This window comes from Oncorhynchus gorbuscha, linkage group LG07, assembly GCF_021184085.1.
Source record: "Oncorhynchus gorbuscha isolate QuinsamMale2020 ecotype Even-year linkage group LG07, OgorEven_v1.0, whole genome shotgun sequence".
NCBI lineage: Eukaryota > Metazoa > Chordata > Actinopteri > Salmoniformes > Salmonidae > Oncorhynchus > Oncorhynchus gorbuscha.
The window spans coordinates 17,638,251-17,654,721 of record NC_060179.1 but is presented as its reverse complement, the minus strand read 5'-3'; the positions used below and the strand labels follow the sequence as shown (position 1 = coordinate 17,654,721).

The 16,471-nt window shown below is 41.8% G+C and overlaps 1 protein-coding gene across 1 annotated transcript; it reads left to right on the top strand.

The window, feature by feature from the left end:
* Window positions 1–983: 983 nt before the first annotated feature.
* Window positions 984–15,704, top strand: LOC124039137 (transcription factor 24-like). The gene is made up of 8 exons (XM_046355022.1): window positions 984–1,086; window positions 1,472–1,543; window positions 3,070–3,280; window positions 3,567–3,733; window positions 5,255–5,354; window positions 8,362–8,495; window positions 14,441–14,903; window positions 15,392–15,704. Exons 5-8 carry the CDS (start codon window positions 5,349–5,351, stop codon window positions 15,497–15,499), a joined length of 711 nt encoding a protein of 236 aa, XP_046210978.1. The 5' UTR covers window positions 984–1,086; window positions 1,472–1,543; window positions 3,070–3,280; window positions 3,567–3,733; window positions 5,255–5,348; the 3' UTR covers window positions 15,500–15,704.
* The last annotated feature ends 767 nt before the right edge of the window (window positions 15,705–16,471 follow it).

The window sequence follows — 16,471 nt, the reverse complement described above, 5'->3', positions numbered from 1 at the left end:
TCCTTTGTGAAAAGGAACAATTGTCCAGACAGAGGCTTGAGTTTACGAATTGACGGTTTATTACACCAACTTTACACAGGCTACTGTTTGGGCCGTAGCACACGCCGAATAGATGACACAAGCCAATCGTGACCTTCTCTTGTGAAGCCCAGACGTAAGAAGAGAGAACAAAAGCTTCCTACGTTTGTTCCACCCCCATTGAACTGAAATATACCTAGATCATAAAGGAACAATTGTCCAGACAGAGGCTTGAGTTTACGAATTGACGGTTTATTACACCAACTTTACACAGGCTTCTAGATCATTTTACTTTTGGGTCCACATTGAACTGAAATATACTATATTTTTTACATTGCCTGTACACAGCCTGTATTTTGTCATTTTTCACAACTGTCATAGTCGAAAATATATATGTGTTCACCTTTATTTAACTAGGCAAGTGAGTTAAGAACAAATTCTTATTTTCAATGACGGCCTAGGAACAGTGGGTTAACTGCCTGTTCAGGGGTAGAACGACAGATTTGCACCTTGATTTGTACCTTGAACTTGCAACCTTCCGGTTACTGTTCCAATGCTCTAACCACGAGGCTACCCTGCCGCCCGTAGTTAAATAAAACAGAGCGTTGGCAAGAATGAAATGCATGAATACAGGCAACCAGTGTAATTAGTAATGAGCAGAATATCAATTTATCTTTCCGAGACTTCAACTGCACGCTGTACACAATTTGATTGACACTTGTGTAAACCATAGACATAAGGTGTAAACAGCTCGTGCCCGAAAAACACAACTAAATCTATGGTTGTTAATTAGCCTACTCAAGATAATAGAAGGAAAGTAACATTTCCGTTTCATATTTTTCTTGCATAGGAAAGGGTATATTTGATCACTGGTCGGCAAATTAGTTGTGGTATGCCATAAAAACATAAAGAATAAGTACTTTACGCAGCTTTGGCGCGTTGTCCCCATGGCAATCATTCCAACAAGGATATCCACAGACCACACGAGTGTAAATTTATTAATCTCACCCGCGTCTTTAGTCTCTTTATCATCATTTTACAAGGGGGACACGTACATATACTACAGAGGTAGCTAGATTTGTATTTAAAGTTTTTTTTTATGGCTAGCGCTGACAGCTTTGTTGACATCCTAACGTTTAGCTAGCCTGCATTGCAAGCTAACGTTAGTAGTTGCTACAGAAAATATGTGAATGAATGTGGCCTTGAATTTATCCTGTAAAGTTAACTGCTGCTAGTGTCAGTTTTGCACATGATTAACTGCTGTCTGTCCCTGAGTCCTGAGGGCTACACTGATCTTGTTGTTGCCCACGGGAGATCTCAATCGATCGAAGGCCCTCCATTCATGTCAACTCTGCCTCGGCTCGTTCCCTGAGATCAAGTTTAGAAAATACTTGTTGTCACACTCTGATCTGTGTGTGTGCGTGCGTGCGTGCGTGTGTTTTTCTCTCAACAGAAGTGTGTGCGTACTGAAACTGAAGCAGAAGTGCAAAAGGAATAAAGCCTTGCTCATGAGGGATAGTGACTGGTGAGCAGAGAAGGACATCTATACTTCTCGATGTCTTCATTGAGAGAGAGAGAAAATCACATGCACATTTAGATCTGGTGTCAGGGTCTAGCTAATAAACAAACCCCTGGGGTGTCCAGCAGGCCTGCTTGGGGAATAGATGGCCTGCTCTTGGAATGGATGGCCTGATTGGGGCACAGACGGCCTGATTGGGGCATAGATGTCCTGCTCGGGGGATAGATGGCATGCTTGGGAAACAGATGGCCTGCTTGGGGAATAGATGGCATGCTTGGGAAACAGATGGCCTGCTTGGGGAATAGATGGCATGCTTGGGAAACAGATGGCCTGCTTGGGGAATAGATGGCATGCTTGGGGAATAGATGGCCTGCTTGGGAAACAGATGGCCTGCTTGGGGAATAGATGGCCTGCTTGGGGAATAGATGGCCTGCTTGGGAATAGATGGCCTGCTTGGGAAACAGATGGCCTGGCCTGCTTGGGAAACAGATGGCCTGCTTGGGAATAGATGGCCTGCTTGGGAAACAGATGGCCTGCTTGGGGAATAGATGGCATGCTTGGGAAACAGATGGCCTGCTTGGGGAATAGATGGCCTGCTTGGGAAACAGATGGCCTGCTTGGGGAATAGATGGCCTGCTTGGGAAACAGATGGCCTGCTTGGGGAATAGATTGCATGCTTGGGAAACAGATGGCCTGCTTGGGGAATAGATGGCATGCTTGGGGAATAGATGGCCTGCTTGGGAAACAGGTGGCCTGCTTGGGGAATAGATGGCCTGCTTGGGAAACAGATGGCCTGCTTGGGGAATAGATGGCATGCTTGGGAAACAGATGACCTGCTTGGGGAATAGATGGCATGCTTGGGAAACAGATGGCCTGCTTGGGGAATAGATGGCCTGCTTGGGAAACAGATGGCCTGCTTGGGGAATAGATGGCCTGCTTGGGAAACAGATGGCCTGCTTGGGGAATAGATGGCATGCTTGGGAAACAGTTGGCCTGCTTGGGGAATAGATGGCCTGCTTGGGAAACAGATGGCCTGCTTGGGGAATAGATTGCATGCTTGGGAAACAGATGGCCTGCTTGGGGAATAGATGGCATGCTTGGGGAATAGATGGCATGCTTGGGAAACAGATGGCCTGCTTGGGGAATAGATGGCATGCTTGGGAAACAGATGGCCTGCTTGGGGAATAGATGGCATGCTTGGGGAATATATGGCATGCTTGGGGAATAGATGGCATGCTTGGGGAATAGATGGCATGCTTGGGAAACAGATGGCCTGCTTGGGGAATAGATGGCATGCTTGGGAAACAGATGGCCTGCTTGGGGAATAGATGGCATGCTTGGGGAATAGGTTTCATTTAGGCCTATTTATATCCCTCTTTACTTTAATGAGCTCTTAAAGTCTAAAATATTTAATTGAGGTAATATATTTTTGAATCTGTCATATAGTTACTTTTTTGTGGAAAGACTCCAATGACATGTATTTTCCATTGGCTTTACTCTTTACAGCTAGCTTATTAACTTCCCTTTTTCAGACATTTCTGGTGGTTGTTCTGTGAACGCTTGGCTGAAGCTAAAAAGCATCCACTCTGAGGCAGGGTCTGTGACGAGCCATCATGGTCCGCCTCACCATGGATCTGATTTCCAAATCCAGCTACCATTTGACAGACAAGAGAAGCTACTCCCTCCCACAGTATCTCAAGAAACTCACTCACCTGAACTTCTAACAAGTACATAGTGGACATTGTAAGTACGAAACTACAGTTACCAAAATTAATATAGGCCAGCTATGTTTTGTTTCTGTGCGTCTCTCTTTTAGCTTCTAATGCGCAGGACGTTGGTGGCACCTTAATTGGGGAGGATGAGCTTGTGGTCATGGCTGGAGTGGAATAGGTGGAATGGTATGAAATACATCAAACCTATGGTTTCCTTGTTGTTTGATGCCATTCCATTTGCTCCGTCCTCCCCTCAGCAGCCTCCAATGTTCTAATGGTAGGGAAATCGTCTTTGTTTGTGAACGTATGTGTTGCAGGAAGATCTCTCCATGTGCATAAACCTTACAGTCCTCTACCTGTATGACAATAAGATCACCCAGATCTGCAACTTGGGCTTTGCCTCAAACCTCACACACCTATACATGCAGAACAACAACATCATTCACGTAGATAACCTCTCCAACCCGCAGAAGCTCTCCAAGCTGTGAGTAGGAGCTTGTCCTATGTATCCAGTTTAATGTTTGCCATCTGTGCTAAAGCTTTGGCGATACATTCATCTGTTTTTGACTGTCTGTGTTCAAATGTCCATGTTTCTCCATTTGTGGGTGTTTCTCTTTCCGTGCATGTGTGTACATCTCAATCTTATGTTTGTGTGTGAGTGTGTCTCTCTCTGTGCCATATCAGCTACCTGGAGGGAAACAGCATCACGGTGGTGGGGGGGTTAGGGGAGCTGAAGGAGCTCTACCTGGAGGGAAACAGCATCACGGTGGTGGGGGGGTTAGAGGAGCTGAAGGAGCTCTACCTAGAGGGAAACAGCATCACGGTGGTGGGGGGGTTAGGGAAACAGCATCATGTGGTGGGGGGTTAGAGGAGCTGAAGGAGCTCTATCTGGAGGGGAAACAGCATCACGTGGTGGGGAGGTTAGAGGAGCTGAAGGAGCTCTACCTAGAGGGAAACAGCTTCACGTGGTGGGGGGTTAGAGGAGCTGAAGGAGCTCTACCTGGAGGGAAACAGCATCACGGTGGTGGGGGGTTAGAGGAGCTGAAGGAGCTCTACCTGGAGGGAAACAGCATTACGGTGGTGGGGGGGTTAGAGGAGCTGAAGGAGCTCTACCTAGAAGGAAACAGCATCACGGTGGTGGGGGGGTTAGAGGAGCTGAAGGAGCTCTACCTAGAGGGAAACAGCATCACGGTGGTGGTGGGGTTAGGGGAGCTGAAGGAGCTTGACCTAAAGGGAAACAGCATCACGTGGTGGGGAGGTTAGGGGAGCTGAAGGAGCTCTACCTAGAGGGCCAGAGACTGCCCAGTGGGGAGAAGCTACTCTTTGACCCCCAGGACTTTCTTCTCCCTCGCTGTAAGACCCAATAACAAACCAACTGGGATTGTAAATAAGATTGTTTTAGCTCATTTCACACCACAATTGACCATTTAAATGCAGGTTGTGCCTGTGCACCAGGATTCCACCATTGATCTAATGTTGCTCTTTATCGGTAATGTCATCATTTCCATCTCTGCTCAATCAGACCATATGTATATGTTCACAATCTGCATTATGTCCTTGTCTGGAAATGGTCTCTCAGATTTCCATAAGGAAACTGGTCCCTGTAAAAGCGGTATTGTGCTGAGTTTGATGATGTTAAAGAGAGCTCTGTGGCATTTTCTGGTCTCACAGATCAACCAGGGCTGTTTCCTCCTTAGACTCTGGTTAAACAAACTGCAAATCTCACATTCTTGTTTATTTTGACAATTAAAGAAATTGCAGCGCAAATGTAAGAGCTCCAGCTTTTTATCAATGCTTCCAGGAACTGAAACTAAGATGAATACCAAATTTGGACAGGCGTATTTAATACAACAGCATTTAATAGAACCAAAGCAATCTATTGAACCATTTTACAGTGTTAATCAAGGATCAATAATATATACTGGTTATAAATATTATTTAAGTAGTTGTTCAAATGTTTTGCCATTGTATATACAAAGTAGATTATCTTTGTGGGAATCTTTAGGTGTCATGAATATCAACAGGAACAACATAGATGATGTCAGAGATCTTGCCGTTCTAAAGAAACACACTTTGCTGCAGACAACCAGCTACAGGACATGCAGGTATGTTTCCTCGTGAAAGCACTACTACTGATGGAACTAATACCAGTTGCCACTTACTCTACTCTTTACCGACGTGACAAAAGTGTCAACTGTGAGAATGTTGTGCGATCAAAATAATGACCCACATCACAGCAACTATGCGTGGCGTTGTGTATCAAAATCAACATGCTCGCTTTAAGCGGATCAGGGTAACATGAACATAGCAGTACTGCTCTCTGTAAGTGATGTGTGAAATGATATGGAGAGCAGAGTGCTAAAGAACCAAATCCTGCAAATCCCGCCAGAGGTTCCCAGTCTCTGCGACTCGTACAGGGTCAGAATTATTCAACAAATCAGCGACCTGGTCCCCCAGGACTGCCCTTGCTGACAGCTTTAAAACAAGCGCAAGTTTCTCTCCTTTCTTAGGAGGCTGATTTTTCCTATTTCTCTGTGAGTCCAGCATTTGATACCTCCCCAGCAGTACCACTGAACTTGATGGGAGATTCATTAAAAGCAAAGATATGGTTTCTGCTCGCTGTGTTGACCTTGAAAAACGACCTGCTGTGCTTTTCTGAGGCTCCACTGAGGTATTTAAAAACAAAAACATATTTTTTAAAATCTCTCTCTTTATGGATCTGAAAGGCTTGATGGCTGAATTCTTTTAAAAAGCCATTTTTTGATCCACACTATAATGTCACTTTGGGACATGGCATTGAAAGCACACTGTTAGCGTGGGTAACATTGGCACTCAACATAAATTATATTCCTCTGAGAAGAGCAGCCCTCTGCAGGTAATTGCTGTACATGTGTCAGAGGGAGCTTTCATGTTCTCATATTTAGTGGATATCTCCTTTAATTTATACAACCCCTCTGCCATTATTGATCCTGCAAAGACAGCACCATGAAGGATCAATCCCTCCTTCAGCCCAGTGTGGTCAGAATCCCCAGGAAGCATTATGGATTTTTAAAATAGATTATGACAGGCAGTCAGCCAGGGTGACAAATGGGCTGGTATCTACCGAGGCTGTTAGCACTGCACGAGGACCAGAGAGGACGGGGGAAGCGAAGTGCTGGTCAAATGCAGGTTCATAACTGGCCAATCATTAAGTCCAGTCAGGAACCAGGGCCCAGCAGCCCAGCACAGTGCTCATCCAGCCTGGGCTGTTCTAGTCTTCGCGCCCCCGCGTGGGGGGCAATTTGGCGCTGGGCCGCTCCTCGCCAGGGCCCTTGTGAGTGACGGCCATGACACGATCATTTATCAAAGCCTGGGAGCGCGCTGTGCCGAGGGGTCCCCTCTGAACTGATTGCAGCGCGGGCTAGAAAAGTGGAAGCACTTTGGCCGAGACAGGAAGGCAATGAACAATCAGAGCGTGTCCAGAGAGTATTCATATTTCCAGGCTTGGATTAATGTGCCTTTAGATAAACATACACTGCGGGGCAGGCAACACGCTTATTAGTCACATGACACCAGCGACTGTTTATTAAAACAAGCTGATGTGTTGTTTACACCTTTTCTCTTGGACTTTGCTCTTGGCAGGACAACCTTTGAATCGTGTTGTTGTTTTTGCTGATAGTATGACTTTCCCCACTGGAGAGTGGTTTGTGTGGTTTGTTGATTACATTCATTGTTTGACTTCTTATACATTGTTGAATTTACAGTCTGTAGATGCATTATAAATGGATACTTTCGAGTCCTCCATATTCACTTCCTCAAAGGTTAAAGTGCCACTTTGTTTCCAAAAATCACCTATCCCTTTACTGGTAAGATAATGTACTGTTATATCCAGATCACCTATCCCTTTACTGGTAAGATAATGTACTAATATAATAATAATAATATATGCCATTTAATTTACTGTTATATCCAGATCACGATAAGATAATGTACTGTTATATCCAATCACCTATCCCTTTACTGATAAGATAATTTACTTTACAGTCATGTCCCTTTACTGTAAGATATACATTCTCACCTATCCCTTTACTGGATAATGTGGTCCCTATCCCTTTACTGGTAAGATAATGTACTGTTATATCCCACTACCCTGGATAAGATAATTTACAAGCGCCATGCTCTACCAACTGAGCTACAGAAGGACCACGTACTGTTATATCCAGATCACTATCCCTTTACTGGTAAGATAATGTACTGTTATATCCAGATCACCTATCCCTTTACTGGTAAGATAATGTACTGTTATATCCAGATCACCTATCCCTTTACTGGTAAGATAATGTACTGTTATATCCAGATCACTATCCCTTTACTGGTAAGATAATGTACTGTTATATCCAGATCACCTATCCCTTTACTGGTAAGATAATGTACTGTTATATCCAGATCACCTATCCCTTTACTGGTAAGATAATGTACTGTTATATCCAGATCACTATCCCTTTACTGGTAAGATAATGTACTGTTATATCCAGATCACCTATCCCTTTACTGGTAAGATAATGTACTGTTATATCCAGATCACCTATCCCTTTACTGGTAAGATAATGTACTGTTATATCCAGATCACTATCCCTTTACTGATAAGATAATGTACTGTTATATCCAGATCACTATCACTTTACTGATAAGATAATGTACTGTTTGTTATATCCAGATCACTATCCCTTTACTGGTAAGATAATTTACTGTTATATCTTTATGACCGACCAGATCGCCTATAGCTTTACTGGTAAGATAATGTACTGTTATATATTTTTGCATCCTTCTGATAATAGAGACATACAGAACAAATATTTCAACCTCCATATTATTGACAGCCATAATGAAGAACCTCTTATTACAAATATTTAAGAGACACTCACTTTGTCAGAACTTTAAAAAGTTCATATCCCATGTTACCGCCATACACTTTTCTCTAAGGTCTTATTACAAATATTTAAGCACCACTTTGCCCATGTCCCTACTTTTCTCTAAGGTCCTGTTGTGTGTGTGTCCGAAGTATTGTCAGAACTGTGACATGGTGTGTGTGTGTGTGTGTGTGTGTGTGTGACTTTGTTTGTGTTGCATCAGACTTCCACATGGGCCCCCATCCTTCATACAACTATAATTATGGCAACACCCGTGGCAAGAAGAATCCTCTGGAGGGGGCGACCCAGCAGGAAGGTCCACTTGGAACACTCACAACTGGACAGTGCAGCAATGAGGTACCGTAACAATCTACAGTGGGGCAAAAAAGTATTTAGTCAGCCACCAATTGTGCAAGTTCTCCCACTTAAAAAGATGAGAGAGACCTGTAATTTTCATCATAGGTACACTTCAACTATGAGAGACAAAATGAGGGGGAAAAATCCAGAAAATCACATTGTAGGATTTTTTATGAATTTATTTGCAAATTATGGTGGAAAATAAGTATTTGGTCACCTACAAACAAGCAAGATTTCTGGCTCTCACAGACCTGTAACTTCTTCTTTAAGAGGCTCCTCTGTCCTCCACTCGTTACCTGTATTAATGGCACCTGTTTGAACTTGTTATCAGTATAAAAGACACCTGTCCACAACCTCAAACTGTCACACTCCAAACTCCACTACGGCCAAGACCAAAGAGCTGTCAAAGGACACCAGAAACAAAATTGTAGACCTGCACCAGGCTAGGAAGACTGAATCTGCAATAGGTAAGCAGCTTGGTTTGAAGAAATCAACTGTGGGAGCAATTATTAGGAAATGGAAGACGTACAAGACCACTGATAATCTCCCTCGATCTGGGGCTCCACGCAAGATATCACCCTGTGGTGTCAAAATGATCACAAGAACGGTGAGCAAAAATCCCAGGACCACACGGTGGGACCTAGTGAATGACCTGCAGAGAGCTGGGACCAAAGTAACAAAGCCTACCATCAGCAAGGGCATTGAAGATTAAATGTGGCTGGGTCTTTCAGCATGACAATGATCCCAAACACACAGCCCGGGCAACGAAGGAGTGACTTCGTAAGAAGCATTTCAAGGTCCTGGAGTGGCCGAGCCAGTCTCCAGATCTCAACCCCATAGAAAATCTTTGGAGGGAGTTGAAAGTCCGTGTTGCCCAGCTACAGCCCCAAAACATCACTGCTCTAGAGGAGATCTGCATGGAGGAATGGGCCAAAATACCAGCAACAGCGTGTGAAAACCTTGTGAAGACTTACAGAAAACGTTTGACCTCTGTCATTGCCAACAAAGGGTATATAACAAAGTATTGAGATAAACTTTTGTTATTGACCAAATACTTATTTTCCACCATAATTTGCAAATAAATTCATTTAAAATCCTACAATGTGATTTTCTGGATTTTTTTTCTTCTCATTTGCCTGTCATAGTTGAAGTGTACCTATGATGAAACTTACAGGCCTCTCTCATCTTTTTAAGTGGGAGAACTTACACAATTGGTGGCTGACTAAATACTTTTTTGCCCCTCTGTATATTCCTATCATCCATATGAAACATTCATGAAAAAGAGATTGAATGAGTCAAAAACTTGCTGGATGTTGCATATTTATTAAAGGTCCAATGCAGTCGTTTAAAAAAATTAATACATCTCAAAATAATTTCTGGGGAACAATTAAGTACCTTCCTGTGTTTGTTTGTAAATGTAAAAGTAAAATGGTCAAAAAGAAACAAAAATGGCCTTTAAAAGGGGAAACAGTACAGTAGTGGAAAAGTAGGAAGCTAAAGTGGCAGCAGCAGCAAAGGTTTCAGATCAAGATATCATCATTGCCTGTCACCAATACAATCAATTAAATGGTCTCTTTGGTCATTTATTAGTACCGTTTTTTAATACATCCATATGGGACGCAAAATTGTGGAAACAGTCAGTGTTTTTCGACTGTTCAATATAACAGATTTAGAATACAGTGGCTCTTCCCACCCATGTTTGATAATTGATTAATTTCTTCATACATTCATACAAAAATGAGAGCCAAATGTATGTTTGAATAAGAACATGTATTTAGTTGGTATAAGTGATTTAAACATCAACATGTTTCACTTAACTGTTTGTTTCCTCTTATATACATGCTTGACGAATGGCCTGCTATTTGTCCAAAAAATATATATTTTTTAGCGAATAAACACTTTTCTTCCCTGCTGTCGGCCTGGGGTTGACTATCAGTACAATAGAAAAAGGTCATACAGTGGCTTTCTCTTTAATATACATTGCTTGATACTTTTTCATACCATATCCCACTTAAACATATCCCACTTATACAACATTAAAGAGGTTGATGATCACTTACAGGTCAGCTTTCTCTCTGTTCTCCCAGGCCACGGAACCTGAAGAAAGTCTGACATGCCAGCTCCGCTAACACACACACACACACACACACACACACACACACACACACACACACACACACACACACACACACACACACACACACACACACACACACACACACACACACACACACACACACACACACACACACACACACACACACACACACACACACACACACACACACACACACACACACACACACTCTGATGACCCTCTCACGTCTGACCCTTACCTTGTACACAGCACATAGCCTAACACTGCTGTCGTCACACATCAGGAGCGGACCTGACCCCTGAAAAGCTCACTAGGAAGGAGTCTACTGTTAGTGACTGATGGACTGTGGTAGAGGCACTTTATGCATGATACTGTATATCTACTACCTGCACTCTTTGCACATGGCAATGGAGTCAATTGAAATTATACTCGCCAACATTTGCCTTGTTGAAAAGTGACAAAAATGATTCTGTTTTATGTCGAGCAGTGTAAATAAAGGTAATTTCGTTTTTTAAATATTTTGTACATCAACCTAAGTACCTAAGTACCTAAGTGTACTTGATAAGAATGTTCAAAATACCTGGATTTTGGAGTGTAAGATTTTAGAGTGCGATGTGTTTATTTATGAATTCCCCTGAATGACAAAGGGTGTTTTCCTATGGTGTGTCCATGCTGGAAAGTCTCAATTTCACTTTATAAAAATGATTTATTGGATTTTTCAAATAACATCACCAATTTGGGAAGTTATATCCCATAACTCTATATCGAATAAATCCACATAAATCCAATCTGAATTTGTTTTATTCCAAATAAATAACTTGGAATAGCTTCAATTTGAGTTGTTACTATCTGGTGTTTTTGGCAGGGTATTTTGTCTGTTCCCGTTGTGTAAAAGACATGTTTTGTGGGACACCGACGGTATGTAATGATGTCAGATAAATAAATAAATAAATAAATAAATAAATAAATAAATAACTAGGCAAGTCAGTTAAGAACAAATTATTATTTACAATGACGGCCTATACCGGTCAAACCTGGATGACGCTGGGCCAATTGTGTGCTGCCCTATGTTTTCGAACCAGGGTGTCTGTAGTGACGCCTCTAGCACAGTACCTTAGACCGCTGCGCCACTCGGGAGATATGCACTTGATTGCGCACCATTGTCATTTTATAAGATTCTTGTATAATAAATGGTGAATGTTTTCATTTCAACAGAAGCCGTGGTTAATTGATCAACAAAAAAGTAATTGTAGAGCATCAACTTTTATTCTTCACATGCTTCGTGAACAACAGTGAAATGCTTACTAACGGGCCCTTCCCAACAATGCAGAGAGAAAATAGAGAAATAATAGAAAAATAGTAACACGCAATAATAAAAGTTTTAATAAATACACAATGAGTAAAGATAACGTGGCTATATACATGAGGTACCAGTACCGAGTAGAGGCGCAGGGGTACGAGGTAATTGAGGTAGATATGCACTGTACATATAATAAAGTGAGAGCTAGTTAACAGTATTGCGTTAACAGTATTGCAGCAACGGTTGTGATGAGTAAAAACATGTGCAAACGGGGTCAATGAAGGTAGTCTGGGATGCTGTTTGGTTAGCGATTTAACTAACTATTTTAGCAGCCTTGTGTCTTCGGGTAGAAGCTGTTCAGGGTCCTGTTGGTTCCATTCGTGTATCGGTACCGCATGCTGTGCGGTAGCAAAGGACATATTAATTGCATATTGCCTGCAGTCCCTCTCTCATAATGTGGAAATAATCCTCCAACACAACAAATCCTCGCCGAGTTAGGAGTAATATTGGGTTGGTTATTGTATGCTATAAGTCCCTGTCTAAATTCCCTCCGCACGTCTAAATGGGCTTTTTAAAGTATGTCGAAGTATAACCCCTGAAAGATGGGGGGTAATTAGGGAACGAAGCTTACTTAACCCTTTTTGCTCTGCCTCATAATTAGTGGTCCTCCCCGAAGCAATTCTGTTACTCCATCCTAACAAAAATAATGTTTATTAAGAACCGTCTAAGGATATAGCCTATATTATGAATAATTGCAATCATTCATTTGCCGACATCTCCGTTTGCGGACCCTGGAAATCAGTGATTAATTTATGTGTCGCAAGTATTTCCTCACGTAGGCCTGTGTTGATTGCATTGTTCAAAGTTTGTTTATTAGCCCTAGCTGTTTCATGGAAATCAGACTATTTTTCTACCTGCAACTCAAGGCACCCTGGCAATTAGTCAATTTTGCATATCACCTTACCCTCTAGTCATCTTGTCATCATGGTCTGCTGCAACCATTGGCGTCTGCAACATTAGCACCAAAATATTAGGGACTGTTTATTTGGGCATGTACCTGATATAGCCCCCCTGAAGGCTTTAGAAAGCAAAGCAGTGACCGAGCACTTGGGTAGAAAGGCAGGTATACCAGTTGACGACCCATATCAACATAATAATACAGATGTCCTCTCTTTATTGACGTGACCATAATATGACAAAAATACATGGTTTGCTCACATATGGGTTTGAGAGAAGTACCGTCCCCAAAATGGTGTTCGCTAGAAAAAAATGCTGCCTCTGGTGTTGAAAAGGGGTCACTCCTCTCTCCCCTCTGACACAAACAAGTTGTGAAAGGGAAAGAGCAGAGTCTCTCCCACTGCCAGGCAGTCTTAAGGGCTTATGATTAATTACTCCGGAGTCTAAGAGTTGTCAGCTCTTTGGGTATCCAATAAATGAGAAGCTCCTGAGAGTTTTAAGCACACACTCAGGTGAGCACGCATAGACGCGGACCACTGCGCACCTTTTTCCGCGGCCGCGCCTCTTTATAAAGATTATCTGTACTTGGAGCCGCAGGGCTACTTTTCTCCACCTCGTACTGTGCAGCAGTGGAGTCTGTGTGGTGCACGATACCTCTCTGCAGTGCCTTGATGTCGTTACTCAAGGCGGCGTTTTTGGGGAAATTTTAAGGTAAGTTCTTATTTTCATAGACGACGTGGCTTGGAATACATTCAAAGTAATATTATTTTCAGAGGGTTATGAGGTGTTTTGATTTCTTGATAACAGCATCACCATCAAGCAGTCAGTTATGTAAACATATTTAATGACGGTGATGGAACGTGCACGATAATTGGTATTATTTGCATGAGTCTGCACCACACCAAATAATGATGCAACTGCCATAGAACTATTTATTATATGTTTCACATTCTTATGTCAAATTAAACTTGGGAAAGCAGCCTTCTTAGGTCAAGGTTAACACACTTGTCTCAGTATGATTCTTTTTCAAATGCTTTATTGCAATAATGAAGGAACAATAACATGTGATTATATTTTCTTTGATATGTGATTGACATTATTTACAACAGTTTAGTCATGTTTTTTACGGCATGTTGATTAAGTACATGTTGCCAATATGCGCAATGAATGCTTTATATGGGTATTGCAAATGTAAGTTTACTCAATAGGCCTAATTGGATACAGAATTTGTTGCAATACTATTTTAGCATTAATCTTTTTCAAAAGGCCTAAATATTCAACGGCGTGTTTATACACAAGTTAAAAATGCGCACAGTTCAAGACAAGGGTGAGGATTTGATATGCCTGCCTTCATTTATGTTCAGCAACTAACTTGGCCTGTTGCAGATCATTTCAATGCATTTGCGCACACTGGTCAATAGACCTACATAAACTTGTACTATATCTGTAGGCTAATGTAGGCTTATTATAAAATATGAAATACATAAATTTTTTTGGTTCAATTACAGTCTTGGCATTTTCAGTTTGTTTATGTAATTAATAGGCAAGTGAAAATGTACATTCATCAACAAGACCTATATTACCCGTCAGGTTTATAAGTGCTCCCTATATGGTTGGAAGACAGACGATCCGCATGGATAGTGGAAATGGCCCAGTGACAGTTATGGATGAGAGTCCCACATCTAGCCCCAGCTCCAGCCCCAGTCCTGACATGCTGACCCCCGACACTCGGCGTCCGGAGGCCCTGCAGCACTCCAGGGTGGTCCAGGCCGGTGGGCTCGGTGGCAGAGGGCGACCGGCAGCAGCCAACGCAGCACGGGAGAGGAGTCGAGTGCAGACCCTGAGAAGCGCATTCCTGGAGCTACAGAGGACTCTTCCGTCGGTGCCACCGGACACAAAACTGTCCAAGCTCGACGTGTTGATTTTGGCCACCACGTATATAGCCCATCTGACTCGGACCTTGCAAGAGGAGGGGATGGAGGAGGGAGAGAGCAATAGACAAACAGAGGCCTTACACTCGCTGAAAGGTGAAGGTTACCTGCACCCTGTGAAAGTAAGTAGGCCCAACACATTTTGACGTTGAATTGATATCGAAAATCCATTTGAAACTAACCTGACAAAGTGTGTGATAATTGTGTCTCAGCTCTATTCGATATACCACATGATAGAACAAAAACATGATAATAAAAAAATAGTTGGCTAACAATTATCAATCATACATGCATACAATGCATTTAGCCATCATTGCACAACTTGTTATATTACACAGATCTTTAAAATGAGTAGGCTTCCTATTATGTTTAATACAATTATACAGAGAGGAATGGCTTATTGGTAATTGAAAGCACCAATTTGCACCATACAGTGTGTAAAATTAAACATTTAAATTAATATATTGTTTAACGTATGTGTGTTCAACTGAAGAATTACTTATAATAAACTTAGCAACATATTTGTTTCTTAATTTATTAATTATATTTTCAGGTGCATTGAAATCAGTTAACTGCACTCACTAAATCATTTATCTTTTTATCTTAACAGAAGTGGCCAATGCGATCCAGGTTATACGTCGGCGCCAGCGGTCAGTTTCTGAACAATTCAAAACAGACGGAAAATCAAGGCGCATCATCGTCGACCTCGCAGACATAAATCTATCCACTGCATAAGGGACTTCTAATTCAGACGACCATTAATTAGTAAGACTCTTTCAGCTAAATCCACCAATGAGGACTTATGAAATGGACAGCAGATTCGTCGTCTGACAGTGCTTATTATTTTTATTTATCAAACAACTGAAGTCTCTGCTTTCGACTTCAGTATTTTCATGTAAAGGAGACAGTCACGACTCTTTCAAGAGTAGGAACACATTGTAAATTAATATATTATGTGATTATGTATATAAAATCTGAGAAAGCCTGCATATTGTTGCTTTTATTTTGGCCATGCTGTGTTTCTGCTCTGCTTTCTGCTGTTCTGTGCCTGTTGGAGATATTAACGTGTGTATACTTTTTAGAAATTCCGTGTCTGGTGAAATGAACATTTGCACTAAATGCATGTGTGAATAACTTAACATCTGTCATGTGAAGTGATCTGTCAGAATCTCAACAGTGGTAGGAGCCTCTTCATCTTCATCAGTTTTTTGATAATGACTTGAGGAATAGAAATAAGATATGTCTCCCATTCCATCGGTTGTAAATAAGTTTACTGAGATGTATTTGTTCTAAGTGGCCTAAATAACCATGTTCTGTCATTTAAGTCCAGCTTTATCTCTTAACAATCAAGAGGGATTCCATTTGATTATTTGCATGAAAAGGGAATTATGAGTTGACATTCATTTTTTGCAGTCAGATATATATTTTACACAAATGCACAATTTTGCAACCACAACAAACTCCTAATTACAATAAATGTTAATGCATTTCAAGGCACATATTGTGGAATGGGCCCTAAGTCTATTCAAAATGGTAGGTACTCTTTCAGTGTGGTGTATAGTGTGTCCAGATGCTGAATTCAAAACAATGGGAACTGGGAACGCGGAAATCTCTGAATTCCGACTTCAGTGTGTTCAAAACAACTGGGAACTCGGAAAGAAACTAGCTCTGACTGGGAAATCGATTTGAA

Coding starts and splice junctions, on each gene's coding strand:
- LOC124039137 (XM_046355022.1), top strand. Junction 8,496..14,440: donor CTGGACAGTGCAGCAATGAG/GTACCGTAACAA, acceptor ATTACCCGTCAG/GTTTATAAGTGCTCCCTATA. Junction 14,904..15,391: donor GTTACCTGCACCCTGTGAAA/GTAAGTAGGCCC, acceptor TTATCTTAACAG/AAGTGGCCAATGCGATCCAG.